The 23836-nt window shown below is 38.7% G+C and overlaps 1 protein-coding gene across 3 annotated transcripts in view; it reads left to right on the top strand.

The window, feature by feature from the left end:
- The window catches only part of FUT8 (fucosyltransferase 8), a 324774-nt gene that overhangs the window by 225502 nt on the left and 75436 nt on the right, over nucleotides 1-23836 (top strand). For all 3 annotated transcript variants that reach the window (XM_082649604.1, XM_082649605.1, XM_082649606.1), the window contains one exon: nucleotides 13923-14037. In XM_082649604.1, the coding sequence (XP_082505730.1) occupies nucleotides 13923-14037 (115 nt within the window). The remainder of the gene's footprint in view (nucleotides 1-13922; nucleotides 14038-23836) is intronic.

The raw sequence follows: 23836 nt of genomic DNA, 5'->3' as shown, positions 1-23836 counted from the left end.
TTGTAGGTTCTGGTAGACTCTACTCAGACCTGCACAAGGAAAGTCCTGTAAGAGGATATAAATAGAAAATTCTTAGATCCTCCAAGGAAGGCACAGGTAAGGGGAGATTGTCACAGTGCTCAATAGGAAAATCTGGAACCTAAACATAAGCCTAGTGGACATCACTCACCAAATAGCATAATTATTGCCTTATGTGGTAGTATGAGCTGTATTTGTTGTTGCCCTCCTGGACTGCTCTCCACCCATGTGAGCTGTCAGAATGGTGGTATGCTAAAATTCCTGCTGAGACAACATGGGAGGCAGTGGGAGCATTGTCTGCCTGTCTGTCTCCTGGTCACATTTTTATCCTTTGCACTGTTTACTTCTGCCCCAGGAGCAAACCAAAGTATTGCCCTTGATCCATATTTACCTATTGATTAGGCTCTGTGGTGTAGCCTCCCTTAGTCACATTTACTTTAATAAATGTCAGTTCCTTCACCTTGGACTTTTCTTCCTTGAATTATATCTGCTCTGTGCTGGCCCTCAGGGAGAATTTCCCTCTTCAACATTTTGAATAAGATATAAGCAAAATACTCACCTTGTGGTTCTTCATTGGCATAATTGAGACAGACTAGAACATTTAAAAAGAGTTTTGTGAATATTAAGGTATAAAAATAAGAAAATTAACAGAAAATACAAAGAACATAAATGTAGCCCAGTTTTTGAAGAAGAGGTTTTGATGCCTGTCATAGCTGGCTTTCTCTTAGAGTCACAGATGTTGGTCTAGTCTATCACTTATCTTCAGGCATGTGTATTCTACCCTCAAATGACTAGCACTATTCTGCTGGTACTTTGCCTGGGTTTGTATTTCTCAGGCTTTTAATACCTCAGGCCTTTAGATTCACCACCCACGTCCTAGATTTTTTGGTATCTTCATAGTCAAAACCAAGACATCCAGTTTACCAGCTTGAGGGATACCTCTAGGAGATTTGATTTGAGAATGGAGTCACTGAAAATCCGGAATTTCTGTAGAATGGTTTTTAGGCACCATGTTTCCCAATAATGGGCCAAAACTGAAACTTTCTGTTTGATTATCCTCATGTCTTTGGCTAAAAGGTGACAAATTTTGCAGGATGGTAATGTCTAAACATTATTGACTTAGCAAAGAACTACAGCTGACCCTTGAAAAATGTGGGGGTTAGGGGCACCAATCCACGGCACAGTAAAAAAATCCACGTATAACTTTTGTCTTCGCAAAAACTTAACTACTAGTAGCCCACTGTTAACCAGAAACCTTACTGATAACATAAACGGTCGATTAACACATATTTTGTATGTTACATGTATTATATACTGTAGTCTTAAAATAAGCTAGGGAAAAGGAAATGTTATTAAGGAAATCATAAAAAAGAGAAAATACATTTACAGTACTGTACTATCTTTATTGATACTGGAAGTTTATGTCCTCTGTTTACAAGACGAATTGTCTGTCAGTACCTACATCTATATTGTCTTATATGATACAAAACACTGAAGATATTATATGTATTACTAATGTTAGGAAGCAAAAATGAAAAGATAACATGAAAAAAATGCATTTATGTGCAGCTATAACAATACATGCATTATACCTGTAACAGCAATGATTGCTTTAAAGGAGGTAGTGTAATCAATATGATTGCTTCATGGTAGCCTAGCCTATACACTAATAAATGAATTGTTTTAAAATTTTTATGGCATACAGTTTTACAATCATATTCATAATACAGTATTGGAAACATTGTTAAATTTAAAAAAAACACTTAACCTATGATGATCGGCTGATATGCAGTTTCTCCAGTTATGAGGAAGGCATACTGTATGGTAATGTAATTTTTTGAAAGCAAAGTTTTAAAACAGTAAGAAAACTAACACATTATTAATTTTATATTAAATTATAGAATTTAATGCCTTTATGCCTATGTAAGGATAGACTGGTATCTACATATATTTTATACATTCATGATATACCTAACTTTTTCTTAATTTTTTCAATATTTCTAGACTATGCAGTTCATCTGTGAGTTTTTTTAAATTGTCTCAAATCTCAAAAAATTTTTCCGACATTTATTGAAAAAATTTGCGTATAACTGGACTCGCACAGTTCAGACGGTGTTGTTCAAGGGTCAACTGTAGGTTGAATTTAAAGTCATTTCCTGGGCTTGTCTTCCTTACGTGGTCTCCACTGGGGAGGCCAAGAAAAAAAGTTTTACAAAGGAAGCTTAATTTTAGTTGACTGTTGGAATAGAGTGACTTATACTGTGACTCTGACTGCATTATCATAAAAAATTAGTGTACTATTTTTGGTCTTTGGTCTTCTAGTTATAAAGTGGTTATTCCACTTTCTTGACAGATATTGGGATAAATATAAATAACTGATTGCTAAGACTTAGTAGTGATGTAACTTGGTAAAAACATTCACTTTTATGTTTTCTAATTTATTAAAATATACAGAGATCAGCTTTCATTCCCAGTGGTAAAGTGATGGCTTGATTACTATGACATGAAAGCATAAACCATGTCAATTTATATATTTCAAAGAATTTTCCCCTCTAAATTACACCTAATGTAGTTTTTTACCTGCTTGGGGCTATATACTGATTGTCATGGAATGTAGTGCTATTTGTCTGTGTGTGTGTGTATCTTTAATTTAATGTAACGCCATGCAGAGCATATTGAATTTCCTTTATTCCTTCAACAGGCATTTGCTGATAGACTGGTTATTTATCCCACTGTACTACATCTCCAGAAACAATACTGCTATTTAAAGTTGAGACTTTCAACAAGTTTTGTGATCACTCCTATTTGATGGGTAGGAAAAAGCAAATGACCATGTTTGGTTATGATGAAACCTATGAAATGTGAAAAATAATGGGTGTGATGAGAGTAACGGAAAAGAGGCCTATAAAACTGAGAAAATAACTTAAATAAACTTCAGCTTAGCCCTGTAACACCATTATAAGGAAAGACATCTCCTGTGTTTCCATGATCAACTCACACAATTTCATGAGTGGTAACTTTTCTCACAGCAACTATAAAATAATACCATAGGCTACATAATAGCCCATAGGGGCCTCAGTTTCATAATCTGAAAAAAACTTGAACCTCTGTTCAGTGTGTAAGACTGTAAGTTAGTTTCTTAAAGGAGGCAGTAAGTTGTAGATATGGTTTTTCCAACTAAAATTACTCTTTTTCATGAAAGAAATGTTTTGAATCTTAGGTGGGAATAATATAAAAACAGATAAAGCATCACATATTAGACTCTTGTCCTATTTTAAAAGGGTAAACATGGAAATAGTCAAGCTGTGAAGTGTCCTGTGCATGGATAATGTTGACACATTGAACAAATGCCTGAAATGCTTCACAGATGACCCTGTTATCCCGAAGCATTGTATAAAGCTATTCCACTATTAGTTGGGTGAATATTCTAAACTGTGGCTATGATTTTGAATTTTTATTTGCATATTATTAATAGTTTTGTTTTACTCAAAGGGGCTATTATCAGGTATTCTCTGTTAACCGTATGTAGTTCTGATAATTCTCTATGATAGTAAATAAGACTTTAATTATTTTTCCAGTGGGCTTCCATTGCTTTGCTCCGAAATGGTTTATCATCTAGTTAAGAACCAGGAATAGAAGAGAACTGAGACTATGTCATGTACTCCTAGATAAATCACAGTTGTTGTGGGCTGGTTTCATCATCTGTTAAATGAGTCCTCACTGATCAATCCCTTTCTTCAGGGTGCTATAAGGCACTGAGTATTGGGTCATTTTTCTGACTGGCTGTCAGTCCCACATATTACTGTCACCCTCATACCCAATTGATCTTTCCTCTTAGTTGTGGAATTATTAGTAGGTACTCTTCAGACACAAGGTAAAAGTTCTGAAGCAACTCTCTGAGGCATTCTAGCATAAATAGCAATGTCTTAGTCTGTTTGGCCTACTATGACAAAAAAGTATCATAGACTGCGTGGCTTGTAAACAACAGAAATTTACTTCTCACAGTTCTGGAAGGTGAGAAGTTCAAGATCAAGGTGCTGGCAGATTTGGTGTCTGATGAGTGCCCTCTTTCTGCTCCATAGACAGTGCCTTCTCACTGTGCCCTCGTACAGAAGAAGGGGCTAGAGAGCTCTGTGGGGTCTGTTTTACAAGAGCACTAATCTCATTCATAAGGCTCCACCCTCATGACTTAAGCACTTCCCACACGCCCCACATCTGAATACCATCACACCGGGCATTAAGTTTCAATGGATGCGTTTGGGGGAGACACAGATGTTCAGTCTGTAGCAAGCAGCCACCACATATACTACTTTGTTTGTATTATCACTAATCCTTTTTTAAAAACTGTGTGGAAGGTTTTATAATACTTATTTTAAAGTGAAGAAACTATGTCTCAGAGATGTCAAAATAACTTTCCTAGGACACAAAGCTGGTAAGAGTTGGATCCCAAACTGAGAGATAGATCTGTCTGGCTCTCAAAGCTTTTTTTCCTCTGATTCAAAATCTTTCTGATTTTGCATACTTACAATGAACAGAGTCCACATTTTTGTACTCCAGACCTCTTACTTTGATATTTGTTGGTGCATAACATTTTGATTGTCGTACATATAACATACAAAATATGTGTTAATTCTGTTTATGTTATCGATAAGGTTTCCAGTCAACAGTAGGCTATTAGTAGTTAAGTTTTTGGGGATTCAAGAGTGATATGCAGATTTTCAACTCTGTAGGGGGTTCAGCACCCCTAACCCCTGAGTTGTTCAAGGGACAGCTGTATACTTTCTGATAAATAGAAATAAATTTCTAACTTTATAATTTTCACAAGCAAATAACACATACTTATAAGCATTCCCAGAACAGAAGAGTTAATATAAAGTGCAGAGAAGGGCTAAAGCTGGAGTTATTACTAGTTAAGGATTATTCCCAGAAATTCTCTAGCACAAAATTGGATTTGTGGAAGGTAAAATTTCTCAATATTATCTCATCTAAAATTCTTGAAAATTTTTGCCACTTTTTCATTCAGTTATCTATTCAAAGATATATACTGAACGTTTTCTATGTGATCAGCACTGTTCTAAATGCTGGTTTGGGAGCAAGGAGGGGAGTTTGAAAACTACCCTGCTGCCATGGAGCTTAAATTCTAGTAGGGGGAGAAAGATAATAAAATAAAGAAGTAAATGATATATATTAGAAGATGATAATTGCTTGGAGAAAAATACTGCAGGGAAAGAGGAGAAGGAAAAGCAAGGGATGTGATGGTGACTGGGTGTTGAATTTTTAAGTGAGATAGTCTGGATAGCCTTTTGGGGAAGGTGACATATGAGCAAAATTTTGAAGGACATTTGGGTGAGCCATGTGGATGGGTATCTGGGAAACCAGCATTCCAGGGGAAGGAGGAGCAAATGCAAAGGTCCTAAAGTAGGAACATGGCTGACATGTTCAGAGGTTAGTAACAAGACTATGTGGCTGAAATAGAGTAAACAAGGAGGACAGTAGTAGAAGATGAGATCAAAGAGGTAAGGGAGGAGGAGGAGGAGCTTCAAGCTGGAGGAGTAAGACACGGAGATAATCTTCCTCCCCACAAATACATCAGAAATACATCTACACGTGGAACAGCTCCTACAGAACACCTACTAAACGCTGGCAGAAGACCTCAGACCTCCTAAAAGGCAAGAAATTCCCCACGTACCTGGGTAGGGCAAAAGAAAAAAGAATAAACAGAGACGAAAGGATAGGGACGGGACCTGCACCAGTGGGAGGGAGCTGTGAAGGAGGAAAGGTTTCCACACACTAGGAAGCCCCTTCGCGGGCGGAGACTGCAGGTGGCGGGGGGGGGGGGTGCTTCCGAGCTGCGGAGGAGAGCGCAGCAACAGGGGTGCGGCGCACAGAGGATCGGTGCCGACCGGCACTCACCAGCCTGAGAGGCTTGTCTGCTCACCCACTGGGGCGGGTGGGGGCTGGGAGCTGAGGCTCAGGCTTCGATCAGATCGCAGGGAGAGGACTGGGGTAGGCAGCGTGAACACAGCCTGAAGGGGTTAGTGCACCACGGCTAGCCAGGAGGGAGTCCAGGAAAAAGTCTGGACCTGCCGAAGAGACAAGAGACTTTTTCTTCCCTCTTTGTTTCCTGGTGCGTGAAGAGAGGGGATTAAGAGCGCCACTTAAAGGAGCTCCAGAAACAGGCGCAAGCAGCGGCTATCAGCGTGGACCCCAGAGACGGGCATGAAACGCTAAAGCTGCTGCTGCCACCACCAAGAATCCTGTGTGGAAGCACAGTTCACTGTCCACACCTCCCCTCCTGGGAGCCTGTGCAGCCCGCCACTGCCAGGGTCCCGTGATCCAGGGACAACTTCCCCGGGAAAATGCACGGCGTGCCTCAGGCTGGTGCAACGTCATGCCAGCCTCTGCCGCCTCAGGCTTGGCCCGCATTCTGTACCCCTCCCTCCCTCCGGCCTGAGTGAGCCAGAGCCCCCGAATCAGCGGCTCCTTTAACCCTGTCCTGTCTGAGCGAAGAAAAGACACCCTCAGGCGGCCTACACGCAGAGGCGGATCCAAATCCAAAGCTGAACCCCGGGAGCTGTGCGAACAAAAAAGAGAAAGGGAAATCTCTTCCAGCAGCCTCAGGAGCAGCGGATTAAATCTCCACAATCACCTTGATGTACCCTGCATCTGTGGAATACATGAATAGACAACGAATCATCCCAAATTGAGGGACTTTGGGAGCAACGATATATTTTTTTTTTTTCCCTTTTTCTCTTTTTGTGAGTGTGTATGTGTATGCTTCTGTGTGTGATTTTCTCTCTATAGCTTTGCTTTTACCATTTGTCCTAGGGTTCTGTCGTTTTTTTTTTTTTCTTTTAGTATAGGTTTTAGCGCTTGTTATCATTGGTGGATTTGCTTTTTTGGTTTGGTTTCTCTCTTCTTTCTTTCCTTTTTTAAAAAAATTTATTTAAAAAATTTTTTAATTTTTTACTTTAATAACTTTTTAATTTTATTGTATTTTATCTTCTTCTTTCTTTCTTTCTTTTTTTTCTCCCTTTTATTCTGAGTTGTGTGGATGACAGACTCTTGGTGCTCCCGCCAGGCGTCAGGGCTGTGCCTGTGAGGTGGGAGAGCCAAGTTCAGGACATTGGTCCACATGAGACCTCCCAGGTCCACATAATATCAAACGGCGAAAGCTCTCTCAGAGATCTCCATCTCAACGCCAAGACCGAGCTCCACTCAACGACCAGCAGGCTCCAGTGCTGCACACTCTGTGCCACACGACTAGCAGGACAGGAACACAGCCCCACCCATTAGCAGAGAGGCTGCTAAAATCATAATAAGGCCACAGACACCCCAAAACACACAACCAGATGTGGACCTGCCCACCAGAAAGACAAGATCCAGCCTCATCCACCAGAACACAGGCACTAGTCCCCTCCACCAGGAAACATATACAACTCACTGAACCAACCTTAGCCACTGCGGACACCAAAAACAACGGAAACTACGAACCTGCAGCCTGTGAAAAGGAGACCCCAAACACAGTAAGTTAAGCAAAATGAGAAACACACAGCAGATGAAGGCACAAGGTAAAAGCCAACCCAACCTAACAAATGAAGAGGAAATAGGCAGTCTACCTGAAAAAGAATTCAGAATAATGATAGTAAAGATGATCCACAATCTTGGAAATAGAATGGAGAAAATACAAGAAACGTTTAACAAGGACCTAGAAGAGCTAAAGAGCAAACAAACAGTGATGAACAACACAATATATGAAATTAAAAATTCTCTAGAAGGGATCAATAGCAGAATAACTGAGGGAGAATAACGGATAAGTGATCTGGAAGACAAAATAGTGGAAATAACTACTGCAGAGCAGAATAAAAATAAATGAAAAGAATTGAGGACAGTCTCAGAGACCTCTGGGACAACATTAAATGCACCAACATACAAACCATAGGGGTCCCAGAAGAAGAGAAAAAGAAAGGGACTCAGAAAATATTTGTAGAGATTATAGTTGAAAACTTCCTTAATATTGGAAAGGAAATAGTTAATCAAGTCCAGGAAGCACAGAGAGTCCCATACAGGATAAATTCAAAGAGAAACATGCCAAGACACATATTAATCAAACTATCAAAAATTAAATACAAAGAAAAAATATTAAAAGCAGCAAGGGAAAAACAACAAATAACATACAAGGGAATCCCCATAAGGTTAACAGCTGATCTTTCAGCAGAAACTCTGCAAGCCAGAAGGGACTGGCAGGACATATTTAAAGTGATTAAGAGGCAAAACCTACAACCAAGATTACTCTACCCAACAAGGATGTCATTCACATTCGACAGAGAAATTATTAAAACCTTTACAGACAAGCAAAAGTTAAGAGAATTCAGCACCACAAAACCAGCTTTACAACAAATGGTAAAGGAACTTCTCTATGCAGGAAACACAAGAGAAGGAAAAGACCTACAATAACAAACCCAAGACAATTAAGAAAATGGTAACAGGAACATACATATCCATAATTACCTTAAATGTAAATGGATTAAATGCTCCAACCAAAAGACATAGACTGGCTGAATGGATACAAAACAAGACCCGTATTATATGCTGTCTACAAGAGACCCACTTCAGACCTAGGGACACATACAGACTGAAAGTAAGGGGATGGAGAAAGATATTACATGCAAATGGAAATCAAAAGAAAGGGGAGTATAATTCTCATATCAGACAAAATAAACTTTAAAACAAATACTATTACAAGAGACAAAGAAGGACTCTACATAATGATCAAGGGTACAATCCAAGAAGAAGATATAACAATTGTAAACATTTATGCACCCATCATAGGAGCACCTCAATACATAAGGCAAATACTAACAGCCGTAAAAGGGGAAATTGACAGTAACACAATCATCGTAGCAGACTTTAACACCCTACTTTCACCAATGGACAGACCATCCAAAATGAAAATAAATAAGGAAACACAAGCTTTAAATGACACATTAAACAAGATGGACTTAATTGATATTTATAGGACATTCCATCCTAAAACAGCACAATACACTTTCTTCTCAAGTGCTCATGGAATCTTCTCCGGGATAGATCATATCTTGGGTCACAAATCAAGCCTTGGTAAATTTAAGAAAATTGAAATTGTATCAAGTATCTTTTCAGACCATAATGCTATGAGACTAGATATCAATTGCAGGAAAAAATCTGTAACAAAATACAAACATATGGAGGCTAAACAATACACTACTTAATAACGAAGAAATCAAAGAGGAAATCAAAAAATACCTAGAAACAAATGACAATGAAAACACAATGACCCAAAACCTATGGGATGCAGCAAAAGCAGTTCTAAGAGTGAAGTTTAGAGCAATACAATCCTACATTAAGAAACAAGAAACATCTCAAATAAACCACCTAACCTTATACCTAAAGCAATTAGAGAAAGAAGAACAAAAAAAACCCAAAGTTAGCAGAAGGAAAGAAAGCATGAAAATCAGATGAGAAATAAATGAAAAAGAAATGAAAGGAAGGATAGCAAAGAACAATAAAACTGAAAGCTGATTCTTTGTGAAGATAAACAAAATTGATGAACCATTAGCCAGACTCATCAAGAAAAAAAGGGGGAAGACTCAAATCAATAGAATTAGAAATGAAAAAGGAGAAGTAACTACTGACTCTGCAGAAGTACAAAGGATCATGAGGGATTACTACAAGCAACTCTATGCCAATAAACTGGACAACCTGGAAGAAATGGACAAATTCTTAGAAATGCGCAACCTTCCGAGACTGAACCAGGATGAACTAGAAAATATGAACAGACCAATCACAAGTAATGAAATTGAAACTGTGATTAAAAATCCTCCAACAAGCAAAAGCCCAGGACCAGATGGGTGAATTCTATCAAACATTTAGAAAAGAGCTAACACCTATCCGTCTCAAACTCTTCCAGAATAAAGCAGAGAGAGGAACACTCCCAAACTCATTCTGTGAGGTCACCATCACCGTGATACCAAAACCAGACAAAGATGTGACAAAGAAAGAAAACTACAGGCCAATATCACTGATGAACATAGATGCAAAAATCCTCAACAAACTACTAGCAAACAGAATCCAACAGCACATTAACAGGATCACACACCATGATCAAGTGGGGTTTATCCCAGGAATGCAAGGATTCTTCAATATACGCAAATCAATCAATGGGATACAACATATTAAGAAATTGAAGGAGATAAACCATATGATCATCTTAGTAGATGCAGAGAAAGCTTTTGACGAAATTCAACACCCATTTATGATAAAAACCCTCCAGAAAGTAGGCACAGAAGGAACTTACCTAAACATAATAAAGGCCATATATGACAAACCCACAGCCAACGTCATCCTCAATGGTGAAAAACTGAAACCATTTCCACTAACATCAGGAACAAGACAAGGTTGCTGACTCTCACCACTATTACTCAACATAGTTTTGGAAGTTTTAACCACAGCAATCAGAGGAGAAAAAGAAATAAAGGGAATCCAAATTGGCAAAGAAGAAGTAAAGCTGTCACTGTTTGCAGTTGACATGATACTATACATAGAGAATCCTAGAGATGCTACCAGAAAACTACTAGAGCTCATTAGTGAATTTGGTAAAGTAGCAGGATACAAAATCAATGCACAGAAATCTCTTGCATTCCTATACACTAATGATGAAAAATCTGAAAGTGAAATTAAGGAGACACTCCCATTTACCATTGCAACAAAAAGAATAAAATATCTAGTAATAAACCTACCTAAGGAGACAAAAGACCTGTATGCAGAAAATTATAGGACACTGATTAAAGAAATTAAAGATGATACAAATAGATGGAGAGTTATACCATGTTCTTGGATTGGAAGAATCAACATTGTGAAAATGACTCTACCACCCAAAGCAATCTACAGATTCAATGCAATCCCTATCAAACTACCACTGGCATTTTTCACAGAACTAGAACAAAAAATTACACAATTTGGATGGAAACACAAAAGACCCCGAATAGCCAAAGCAATCTTGAGAAAGAAAACAGAGCTGGAGGAATCAGGCTCCCTGACTTCAGACTATACTACAAAGCTACAGTAATCAAGACAGTATGGTACTGGCACAAAAACAGAAATATAGATCAATGGAACAGAATAGAAAGCCCAGAGATAAACCCACGCACATATGGTCACCTTATCTTTGATAAAGGAGGCAAGAATATACAGTGGAGAAAGGACAGCCTCTTCAATAAGTGGTGCTGGGAAAACTGGACAGCTACATGTAAAAGAATGAAATTAGAACACTCCCTAATACCATACACAAAGATAAACTCAAAATGGATTAAAGACCTAAATGTAAGGCCAGACACTATTAAACTCTTAGAGGAAAACATAAGCAGAACACTCTATGACATAAATCACAGCAATATCCTTTTTGACCCACCTCCTAGAGAAATGGAAATAAAAACAAAAATAAACAAATGGGACCTAATGAAACTTAAAAGCTTTTGCACAACAAAGGAAAGCATAAAGAACACGAAAAGACAACCCTCAGAATGGGAGAAAATATTTGCAAATGAAGCAACTGACAAAGGATTAATCTCCAATATTTACAAGCAGCTCATGCAGCTCAATATCAAAAAAACAAACAACCCAATCCAAAAATGGGCAGAAGACCTAAAAAGACATTTCTCCAAAGAAGATATACAGGTTGCCAACAAACACATGAAAGAATGCTCAACATCACTAATCATTAGAGAAATGCAAACCAAAACTACAGTGAGATATCATCTCACACCGGTCAGAATGGCATCATCAAAAAATCTACAAACAATAAATGCTGGAGAGGGTGTGGAGAAAAGGGAACACTCTTGCACTGCTGGTGGGAATGTGAATTGGTTCAGCCACTATGGAGAACAGTATGGAGGTTCCTTAAAAAACTACAAATAGAACTACCATATGACCCAGCAATCCCACTACTCGGCATATACCCTGAGAAAACCAGAATTCAAAAAGAGTCATGTACCACAATGTTCATTGCAGCTCTATTTACAATAGCCAGGACATGGAAGCAACCTAAGTGTCCATCAACAGATGAATGGATAAAGAAGATGTGGCACATATATACAATGGAATATTACTCAGTCATAAAAAGAAACGAAATTGAGGTATTTGTAGTGAGGTGGATGGACCTAGAGTCTGTCATACAGAGGGAAGTAAGTCAAAGAGAAAAACAAATGCCATATGCTAACACATATATATGGAATCTAATAGAGAAAAAAAAAAAAGGTCATGAAGAACCTAAGGGCAAGACGGGAATAAAGATGCAGACCTACTAGAGAATGGACTTGAGGTTATGGGGATGGGGAAGGGTAAGCTGGGACAAAGTGAGAGAGTGGCATGGCCATATATACACTACGAAATGTGAAGTAGATAGCTAGTGGGAAGCAGCTGCATGGCACAGGGCGATCAGCTCGGTGCTTTGTGACCACCTAGAGGGGTGGGATAGGGAGGGCGGGAGGGAGGGAGACGCAAGAGGGAAGAGATATGGGGATATATGTGTATGTATAACTGATTCACTTTGTTATGAAGCAGAAACTAACACACCATTGTAAAGCAATTATAGTCCAATAAAGATGTTTTAAAAAATAAATGAATGAATGAATGAATGAATAAATAAATAAAAAGAGGTAAGGGAGGCCATATTGTCTGGGGCCTTGTAGGTCAAATTAGTAACTTTGGGTTTGACTGATTGAGATGAAGAGTCAGTTCAATAAGAGCAAAGGAGTAACATCATTTGACTGATATTTTGACAGGATCTGGCTGCTACATTGAGGATAGACTGTAGACGTTGGCAAGGGTGGAAGCAGGGAGACCTGTTCAGAGGTTACTGTAACAATTCAGGTGAGAAAAGTGGTGGCTCAGTTGGTAGCAATGCCAGTGGTGATACTTGTTCAGAGCTTGGCGAAATGTTTGCTGATGGGTTGGTAGGGAGCGTCAGAGAAAGAGAGGAGTCTTGCTTTTTACTTTTCTTTGTTGGTAAATGCAAGTCATAGCTTTTGTTTAATGTAATATAAATGAAACCATCTCCACCAGCAGTCAGTATACTGGGTATTTTAGTTTACTTTGCAGGAAATTGAGCATGTTGTAATTGAAACTACTACGCAGGATGGGAAAGTATCTTAACAATCATTTTATTAATTTAGAGGAAGAATTGTCAGATTATAGCCTCAGGGCCAAATCTGGCTCATAGCCTGGTTTTGTGAATAAAGTTTTATTGGAAGACACGCACATTTTTTTTTTTTTTTTACATCTTGTCTATGGCAGCTTTCCTGCTACAAAAGCAACAGAGGCCCACAAAGCGTAGAATATTTACTGTCTGGCCCTTTATTGAAAAAAGTTTGCTGACCCTTGGTTTCGACCGTTGTGTAAGAGTTGTGCCAAAATTTTCCTCTGATCTTTTTCCAAGTATGAAGAAGAAATTTAAGAGGGGACAGGAGGTGACAGTAGAGAGAACAAAAAGGTAATATTCAAATGCTGTCACCAATGTATTTCTCTCCCTTATGTTAGTCTACCTATTTCTTTGCTATGGGTATCCAATTTCCCCTGATCTCTGATGTGCTCTGTGTTGGGATATAAGTGCACTAATTGGCCTGGGGCGGGGGGGGCGGGTCTGGGGAGTATGTTCTTCTCAACAGTAAAGATTTACTATAGGAATGAATCTCGGCTGCTAGAGACTACACTGTTGAATTTCACAGTCTTGATAGAAAATAAAAAATGAGTACCAGCATCAGTGTGAGCATCAATCTTTATGAAGAATTTGACTCTCTTCTTATGACTTTGTGTAATCCTGTGATGAAATACAAATAAGTTAGACCCACAATGTTGTTTGCTTTTTATAGGTCTATAATGACGGATTTATACTACCTCAGTCAAACAGATGGAGCAGGTGATTGGCGGGAAAAAGAGGCCAAAGATCTGACAGAGCTGGTCCAGCGGAGAATAACGTATCTTCAGGTAAGAAGGTTAGGTTAAGAAATTAACTTGAGTGAAAAAAAGGAGAATCATAATAAAACTAAAAGTAAGAGTTGCTGTTGGTTTTTAGTCTTCCTAGCCCTCACTTTTTGAAAGTATTTGTCACTCATTTTACCTATTTATTCAAAAAGACTGTATGTTACTCCTTGAGTGGAATACAAAGATAGCTAAAAGAAGGTCCCTGCCCTAAAGGGGGCTACTTCTGACACACGGACATACAAAAACTACAGTGCAAAATAGGAAGTGCTGCATTTATGTGAGAGATTAGATGAAATGCTCATTGGAGGAACCTGTCAGGGATAGCTATGTGGAAAAGGTATTATTTGAACTGAGCTGTAAAGGATAATTAGGTAGGATTTACACACCCAGAAATGGAGAAGAGCATACTAGCTGGAGCATATGATGTAAGTAATGGTCCATACCTGGGAAAGAACAGTACAGGAACCCAATGAGAAATAGAATATTTTAGTTTGTCTGGAGTTTTGGTTGTGTGAAAAGGAGGGTTGGAAAAGGTAGGTTTGGGAGCCAGATTGCAGAGGTCCTTGGGTACAGGTTAAGCTTTATAGTGCATAAGCAGTAAATGGTTGCTGAACGATTTTATTTATTGTATAAACATCATTATAACAACAAATGGGAAATATAAATCAAGGGTAAACTCCAAGTCCCAGGCCCTTTAAAATATATTCTCTTCATTTTTTGTGTGTGTTCTCTTCTAGCTCTTATTAATATGCTTACCCAGTGTTACATATTTGTAAGGATAGTATTGATTTACTTTTAAATTTTGTTTTTTGCTTAATATGCCATAAGCTTTTTTCTATTTTGGAATCACAACCTGCTTTTGAAAGATTTTTATACATAAGAGTGGCATGATGAGAGTGCTGCTTTAGTGATATTAATCTGAAAAGTAGTATTTTGCTTGAACTGGATTCATTGTAAGAGACTAGAAGCAAGGAGAGCGTTTAGGATACGAGGACCATACTGAAGCTGAGAAATACTGAGGTGTGTGGCAGTTTGCATTGGAAGTGAAGAGACAAATTTGAGAGAGTTTGGGAAGATCAAATTGATAGGCCTATCCAAGTAGCTGAAGGAGCTGGAATGAATGGGGTAATGTGTCATTAACTGAAAAGAAACTTAAATCAGGGGAAAACAATGTATTAGTAAATAGAATTTAATACTCCAAATGCTTGAAGTTGAAATGATCGTGCTCATCCTTTTCTAGTACTATTGATGGTATATATACTTTCTGTGTATAATCACTCTGTTTTCCTTTTAAGGTTAAGGTGCTTTATAAAAGCAAAATAATAGCCAGTGACTTTATTCTGTATATTTTAAGATGCACATTTTCCTATACTTAAATAGGAAAAAGCAGAAAATCAGGTGTTTTAAGAGTTCGTTAAAAACGAAACTGATCTTGGCATGATTTCTTGGTCTAATACCCCCATGGCCATTCATCAGAGGTGTCTGTAGAATGAGAAACACTTGCCTCCTGTAGGGAAGAGGTAATTATCTCCTATCAACTAGAACCTCATTCAATGAACTGTAAACAGCTGGTGGCTCAGAACTATCATCCTCATTTGAAATGGAAATAACTCTGGTTTCCTGAGTTTCTTCCATTTCCACATATTCATTAAATTTTCACACCACAAAAGTTATATTTAAACTATGATTTGGCCATAGTTTAGCACCACCCCCAACCCGCCAGTAACAAGTACCTGCCACTTGCTTTAGTTTCTTTTTTCCTCTTGGTTTTTGAGTGGCCAAGTGTTTTCACCAGTAGTGTGAATTTCATCTTCTATGTGCTGATTTCTGTGGTTCTGTTTTAGAGAATTTCACTTGTAAATCATGCTAATGATTTAAAACTATATTGGCTTTTTAAATCTTTCAGACTTACAGTAAAACATTGTTTCACATGGACCTTAACTTCAGTTTCAAATATTAATTAAGAAATGCTTACTTTCATGCTTTTCTTTTTTTATATTGGAAAAGAAAATGCAATTTTTAATATTAAAGGAGATGGGGAAAATCTCAATAGGAAAAGCCATATTTTAGAAAAATATTTTTCTTTAAATATTCAATGTATTTACAATCATTTTTTCCATTTTTGAGGTTAAGAACTGTATTTGTAACGTATGATTTTTCAGAGATTAAAGATGCCAGTCACTCTTCAACTTCTCTGGTTGGAGGTGAATAAGGGTCCTTTCACCCATTCCAACAAAATTAAAAATACGTATTTGTAAGGAATGCTTTCTGACTTGAATTTTTATTCCTTTAAAAAGAATGATTTGTCACTGGTTTAACTAATTGGATTAGAGAGTTTAATCAGAAGAGTTGAGCTATTTATACAGATTTTTTTAGAGTGATTACATTTTTCCATTGCATGTTTTATTGATATTCAAATCTACTGGTGTTTCCATACCTTTACTTTAAGTGAAATACTACTGTAAAAAGACTATTTAAGCAACTTAGATTCTGAAAGACTTCAACGGGGCTTAGAAAATAAATAGTATACTAGGAAATAAAGCTAAAAAGGGGGATAAAGGAGAAAATCTTTGACTTTTGGTACCTGTATTCAAAATAAAAATAAGCACTTCATGTAACTTATTGATGGAGATTTTAGAAGGCTCTCCTTATTTAGCCATCAGCCAGCTGTTATATAAAGATGGTAATAATTTGTATCTAAGTAGAAAATAATAGGGAAAAGATATAATAAAAGCAAATATTTTTAACATTTTTAATCTCTTTGGGAGATTTTAGTCATTTACATACCTTATTGTATTCTTGATAAATAATTCAGAGAATTTTATAATTTACTTTCAATTGGTTTGTATAGTTGAAAACATTTTCAGTTTTACTAGATTTTTACTTATACTCATGAAACTTATTGTCACTTCTCATTATCACCCACAAGCATTTTTTAGAAACGCTGATTTGTTTAAGGTATAATGCAAGACCTAGTACAAAGAAAAAAGCCTAGATTAAACCCTTGTCGCCTGCTATATAAAAATTAATTAATTAATTAATTAAATTTTAAAAAAAGAAGCTTGATTTCCAGAAGTGGGGAGGAAAAAAATCCCTTGTCTTGATCCATAATAAGCGTCCTTTAAATCTAAGCCTCTCTTTCTGCGGTTATCCAGTCCTTTGAATTGAGCAAATATCATTATGTCTCATGAAAATCCTGCTTGATTTACAATCATATAGTACAGTTAAGTTTGGTCTCAATTTTAGATTTCCATTCATTTATTATCACATACCTTGGTTTTACTTGGGAGAAGCAATTTCACAAGATACTGGAAAATAAAAAGGAACTAGGGCAACTGGACTTCAGTGGGACAAAGTTCTGTGGTTGTCTTAAGATTATTTTCTCTTCAGAGTTGAAGGCCCTATGGCATGGTATAAAAAGACTAAAATGAGTAAAAGATTATAATAATCTTACTGAAGACAACCCCAGGTATACTATTAGGCTCAAGTAGAATGGACCAAGTAATTCTCTTAAGGTCTTAATCTTTTATATGTTTATTTGAAAAGTTCTTCAACTATGAAGTGAACATGAAATACTGTTAAGTCTAAATAGACCACAAAAAGGATACTTGTTCTTATATGAGAGCTGAACCAAGCAGGTCAAGTGGCACCTTGTTTGACCTCAGCTGAGAACTTGTGCTTCAGGAGGCTCCCAGTTTTCACTGTATTGCACATGTTCACAAGTGACCTGAAAGCACCTCAAGTATTGATTTTGAGGTTGCAAATAAATTTTAGCTAGTGGGCAATTTTGGAATCCACGGATAGTGAGGATCAACTATTTATAATGAAAAACATCCCAACAAATTATAGATTTTATGAAGTTGACAAATACCACAAACACAAAACTCCAGAAGAATAAAAATTTTTGTTAACTGCCTGACACTATAATATTGTTTCCCCACATTTCTGGGCTGCGTACTCTTTGATTACAATTTGTAATATTTTCTATAAGGTGAATTGACAGTGATTTTGTAATATTTTTTATAAAGAAAAAGGGAAGATTAAATCAGATTTTTCTCTAGCATGGTTGATCAAAAAAGTTTTTTAATTATTAATATTTGTGATACGTAACATTTGCAACTTCACATACAGACATACGTTGTGTTTATAGTACTGCTATAAGCTTGTGCCCTGCATACAAAGGAATTCATATAAATTCTGTTTCATGTGATTCTCATCAAAAAAAGTATGCGACATATAATTGTTTTATGCTGCATTTTAAATCGTATACGCTACATTTTTGAGGTTATTAATGAGAGAAGAAAACTTTTGTGTGGACTAGGCATCACTGAGAACTGACTCCACTTCTCTTATTACCTGATACTTCTCATCCTGGGCACCATGGGGCATGTTCACATCATAGTGCAACCTCTTGCCCTGTACCTATGTTTATGTCACAAAAATAACTGTGCACAAAAGCAACCGTGAACCACATACATGTGTCCCTCTAAATCTAAACTAAGTGAATCCCCAGCTTAATTTTCCCATAAGAGGACCCCAGAAATGTTGAAGGCCACTTCATTTCCACCCAATACCGACACCAACACTGGGGAAGTGAAGTGGAGGGGAGGGAGTTTCAAGTGGAAAGAGACATCTATTTTAACTCATTGTAGAAAAATTTTGCAAATTTTGACCAGGTGAACACGCTACACAAGTCCCCCTCCTCCCAGGGCCTTTGAAGGGACCTGTGTAAATGAGCGTCCCTGAAGCATACTGTTACCGAGTCCAAGCTCGCTCTGCTCACTGCACGACAGACAAGTGAGCCAGAGACAAGGAATACGACTTTATTCGGAAAGCCAGAAGACCGAGAAGATGGCAGACTAGTGTCTCCGGAAAACTATCTTATTGGAGTCTGGTTGCCAGTTTCTTTTATAGAATCAGAGAGGTAGATGCGGTGAGGAAGTAAAGTAAAAGGGCCATTTGTGGGCTTCCCTGGTGGCGCAGTGGTTGAGAGTCCGCCTGCCAATGCAGGGGATGCGTGTTCATGCCCCGGTCTGGGAAGATCACACATGACGTGGAGCAGCTGGCCGCTGAGTCATGGCCAGCGTGAGTCATGGCCAGTCAGCGTGAGTCATGGCCGCTGAGCCTGCGCATCTGGAGCCTATGCGCCTTAACGGGAGAGGCCACAACAGTGAGAGGCCTGTGTACCAAAAAAAAAAAAAAAAAAAAGGCCCATTTGTCTTGCAAAACATCTCCTGACCAGCCTCGGTGAGGGGATGTGTTAGTTTCCTCTTTCTTGCAGCCATTCACAGGTGGACAGGGTCAGATTGTCTCCCTGTGAGTTGAACAGCAGAGGGGCAGTGTTCCCTGAGGCAGCCCATTTTGTATTATTATAATAACAAAAGCAATGAAAAGCAAAGGTTAAAGTCAAAGAAACAGATCTAACGGAGTCCTTTTAGCTCTTTCCTGTTACAATACATCTCAGTAAATCCACTCTGCCCACAAGAAAGCTCTTCTCATTGAAGTAGGAGGGAACCTGAAGTCCCTTTAGGGGGTTCTCAGTCCTGCTCCAGAGACATAAGATTACCCAAGAACACTAACGGTAAGAAGCCTGAAATAGAGAAAGACATTGCAAAATTAGATGAAAAGTGATAGATGCTGACTGTTAAGATTGGGTGGGTTCTGTCTCAAGTACATAGATACAATAAAGACTACGTTGCCTCCAGTTAAAATTTTGCTTTAATTTGATATTGGAACAGCAGCTTTCCATTAAAGAGTGCTAACCTCTGACTAGGACTTTCACTTTCACTCTCCAGCACTCCCTGGAGTATGCAGCACTTTCTCAAATTGACCATCTTATAATTATCAGCCTCTGTTAACTGACTGCCTACAACTTTTGCGAAAGGCAGCTATGCTGTAGGTGTGAGTCCTGGTTACCGTAGACCAAAACTGAGTGGCCTATCCCCTGACTTTTTCTGTCTGTTCAGTACGCCTCACTACACCTTCTGCTCCCTGCCCGTAATTGCTTAGCTCAGGGTAGAGTATTGACTAAGGATCGAAGATCAAATAAGTCATAAGTAGGGCTCAGTGATATCATAAAAGCATACAACTACATGTCTATGCAATTAATTATAATATATATAGATACGCTCTGATCCTAGAAAATGGGCATGATAGTTCTCACACATCCATTATGGTACTGTGATAGCCTTTCTAAAAGAGCTTGGATGTTTGAGTGCTTGGATCTCTTATGTGGAATGCGATCATATATCTGACCTACCTAAACCAAAAATGCCAGTTGTGATAAATATCAGGGGGTGGGGTATGTGACTTGCATAGCTCACATCACTTCAAAAACCCATCTGAGAAAGGTTTGCACTGATTCTTGTTTCTCTATGGAAAATTGAGTCATTCAAGTCATTACGTTGGTGTTATACTGGGCTCAAGGTTTGGGTCAGGCATTTTGAAAATAGATGGTGAAACATCCATATATCTCAAGGTCTCATTAAAGACCTTAAATTGGGAAGGCGAAAGGGAGCAGATATTTCTTCTTGTTCTTCTGGTGCATTAAAGGAAGTTATGAGAATGAAGAATGTTTGCAAGCTGCCATTTCTAAGCACTTTCTGTATTGCTAGGTATTATGCAAAGTAACTCTCATGAGGCAGGTGTTGTTTTATACTCAGTAAGCAGAATAAATTGAGGATTAGAGAGGTTTGTATAACTTGCCTAGTAAATGGCAGAGGGAAAAGGAAGAGTCTTAACTCCAAGTCTTTATATTCACCATTTAAGAAGTAGTTTGAAGAGCCAGTGTTTGTTTTTTCTTGGTGGTTTGTTGAAGGTGACTGACTGGGTATAAGCTTCAGGGCTGCTTGTAATATTGGCCCGGGAAGCCACATCCTCTTTTGCATTTACCCATCACTAGCAAATGGGACCTTGCTACAGAAACCTTGACAATTAGGTTTCTCATGTACTTAGTTAATAAATGTTTTGTGCTGGTCTCAGCCTATTAGAAAGCAGTGTTGTGGTTGGACTGGCCCTTGTGGTTCTTACTATGATTGCAAGACACCCATTAGCAATAATCATCAGGAAACTGAAATAAAGGTTTATTACTTATACGACCTGGGAATTACATAGCACACCTGGAGCCACACAGCCAGGTTGTGTGTGTGTGTGTGTGTGTGTGTGTGTGTGTGTGTGTGGAGAGAGAGAACATGTGGGCTTGGGGTTCTGATTTTTAGGGCCTTCAGGAGTTCACTCTTTATTGGCAAATATAAAACAAAAGAGCAGGAATTTAAAGCAAGGGGAAGGGAAAAAACAAGTGGCCCAAATGGTCAGTTACTGAAATCAACCGAGATCTCTAAAACAAAGGAGCCTCAGTGTGGTGGTGGTGGGGGGGGGGGCGGGCACTGTGGGTCTTTAGCTAGTCCTGAGGCTGCACTGTATTAATTGGAAATACCCCTCTTTGAATTGGATGCTTTGGCAATCAAAGCTGAAGACAGGTACTTGCCTTTTATGGAAAGAAAAGCTAACTGTCAGGGTTTACATTAAAATAGAGGAAAGTGAGGTATAACTTTTAAATAGCTAAATGAGTAGGACCATAAAATGTGAAGTTTCCAGACATGGATTCTGCCTGGTGTGTGTGTGTGTGTGTGTGTGTGTGTGTGTGTGTGTGTGTGTGTGTGTGTGTGTGTGTGTGTGTGTGTGTGTGTGTGTGTGTGTGTGTGTGTGTGTGTGTGTGTGTGTGTGTGTGTGTGTGTGTGTGTGTGTTTTCCACTTAAGATGATTGTCTTCGTCATTATCATTATAAGAGATTACCAGTTGTGCAATACACAGAAATTTGCAAAAGTCAGTAGAGAATATAAATTTCTTTTTTCAGGAATGAACAAATCTGAAGAAAATAGGAGGTTGGTAATATGGAAATCCTATGGAAAGTGTCATTATTGTCTTTAATCGTAACAGTTGTCATGAGAGGTGGTTTTCTCTCTGGATTATAAAAAGTTTAACTCAGTTGTGGTAGAATATAGAATTATGTGCTAAGTAGATTAAAACTCAGAGGTGTGAGTAGAAAGCCTGATTATTTCACAGAAGAAATTAAACATATCCTGACCTGCCCATTATATCTATCATGCATCTTTCTTTCCAGCTGGTAAAAAATGAGTATCAGTTGTTCCCATCCAGTTTTCAGTTTTGTTCTCTATGTAGTAGAACAAATCCTTTAATATTCCAAGTATATTTATGGACTAGTGTTACCAAACCAAACTTGGGTCTGCTCACCTGACACACAGCAAAGCCAAACTAGTGACGCTGGGTTGTGGTGAAAGAAAGTACAGCATTTATTGCAGGGTGCCAAGCAGTGTGTGAATGGGTAGCTCGTGCTCAAAAAACCTGAACCCTCCAATGGCTTTCTGGGGAGGGTTTTTAAAGGCAACATTTGGGGTGATGGTTGCAGCTTGTGGACTTTCTTGTGATTGGTTGGTGGTGAGGTTTCAGGAATCTCAATCATCAGTCTTCCTGGTTCCAACTAGTCTGGAGTCTGTGTGCTTGTGGTCACCATCTACCACCTAGGTGAGGGTCTTAGTTTTTGCAGAACAACTCAAAGGTATGCGTCAGATTGTTATGTATATATCCCTTCAGGAGGAACTATGGCTCTGTTTTACAATCATTACTTTTCTTGCTGCTTTGTTTCTGCTTTCCCTCACTTCCCTAATTAGTAACTGTTTTGAGTCTGCTCTTTGGAACTCGGAAGACCTAGGAGACTAAAACCTTTTTATACAAACAAGAAATGGGGGACAAAGAGGGTTGTTAGTACCGGGGAGGGCCCCACAGGGTCCTGCTCAGTTTCAGTTCCCCTTTTCTTTGATACTCCTCAATCCTGAGGGGCAACATGGGCAGAACAAAAAAGGAATACAGTTTTGGACAGAGAAGTTAATCATACATTTGGTAGGGGAGCTTGGTTTCAAGGGAACTCAGTTTCACTAGGTAAAACTAGTCGTCAGAAAGATGAGCCTAGATTTTAGCAGCTCACACATCAGGAAAATAATGCTGCTTGTTTAAATAGAAAGTAATGTGGGCATTGGAGAATCTCCTTCGGTTTATTGAGGGACTAAATCTATGTGACTCACAAATGATAAGAGGTCTCAGAAGTTTTCTCAAAGTAGTGTTACTGAGTCCAAGCTCACTCTGCCCGCCGCATGACAGGCCAATAAATCGAGAGACGAGGTGTTGAGGCAAGGAATATGACTTTATTCGGAAAGCCCGCAGACTGAGAAGATGGCGGACTAGGGTCCCCCAAAAAACCATCTTATAGGGGTCTGGATGCCAGTTTCTTCTATAGAATCAGAGAAGGAAGTAAAGTAAAAAAGGCAGAATAGAGAGGGAGAGGCAGGGAAGAAGTAAAGTAAAAAGGGCCACCAGTCTTTTTTTTTTTTTTTTGCAGTACGCGGGCCTCTCACTGTTGTGGCCTCTCCCGTTGCGGAGCACAGGCTCTGGACGCGCAGGCTCAGCAGCCATGGCTCACGGGCCCAGCCGCTCCGCGGCATGTGGGATCTTCCCGGACCAGGGCACGAACCCATGTCCCCTGCATCGGCAGGCGGACTCTCAACCACTGCGCCACCAGGAAAGCCCAGGCCACCCGTCTTGCAAAACATCTCCAGCCAGTCTCGGGCTGGGATGTGTTAATTTCTTCTTTCTTACAGCCATTCACAGGTGGGCAGGTTCCCTGAGGCAGGCCATTATGTATAATTGTAATAATAAAAGCAACGAAAAGCAAAGGCGAAAGTCAAAGAAACAGATCCAACATGGAGTCAAAATTATCTCTTCCCTG

This window comes from Grampus griseus, assembly GCF_964374135.1.
Source record: "Grampus griseus genome assembly, chromosome: 2".
Lineage (NCBI taxonomy): Eukaryota > Metazoa > Chordata > Mammalia > Artiodactyla > Delphinidae > Grampus > Grampus griseus.
The sequence above is the reverse complement of the archived record's forward strand: the minus strand, read 5'-3'. Positions and strand labels throughout refer to the sequence as shown.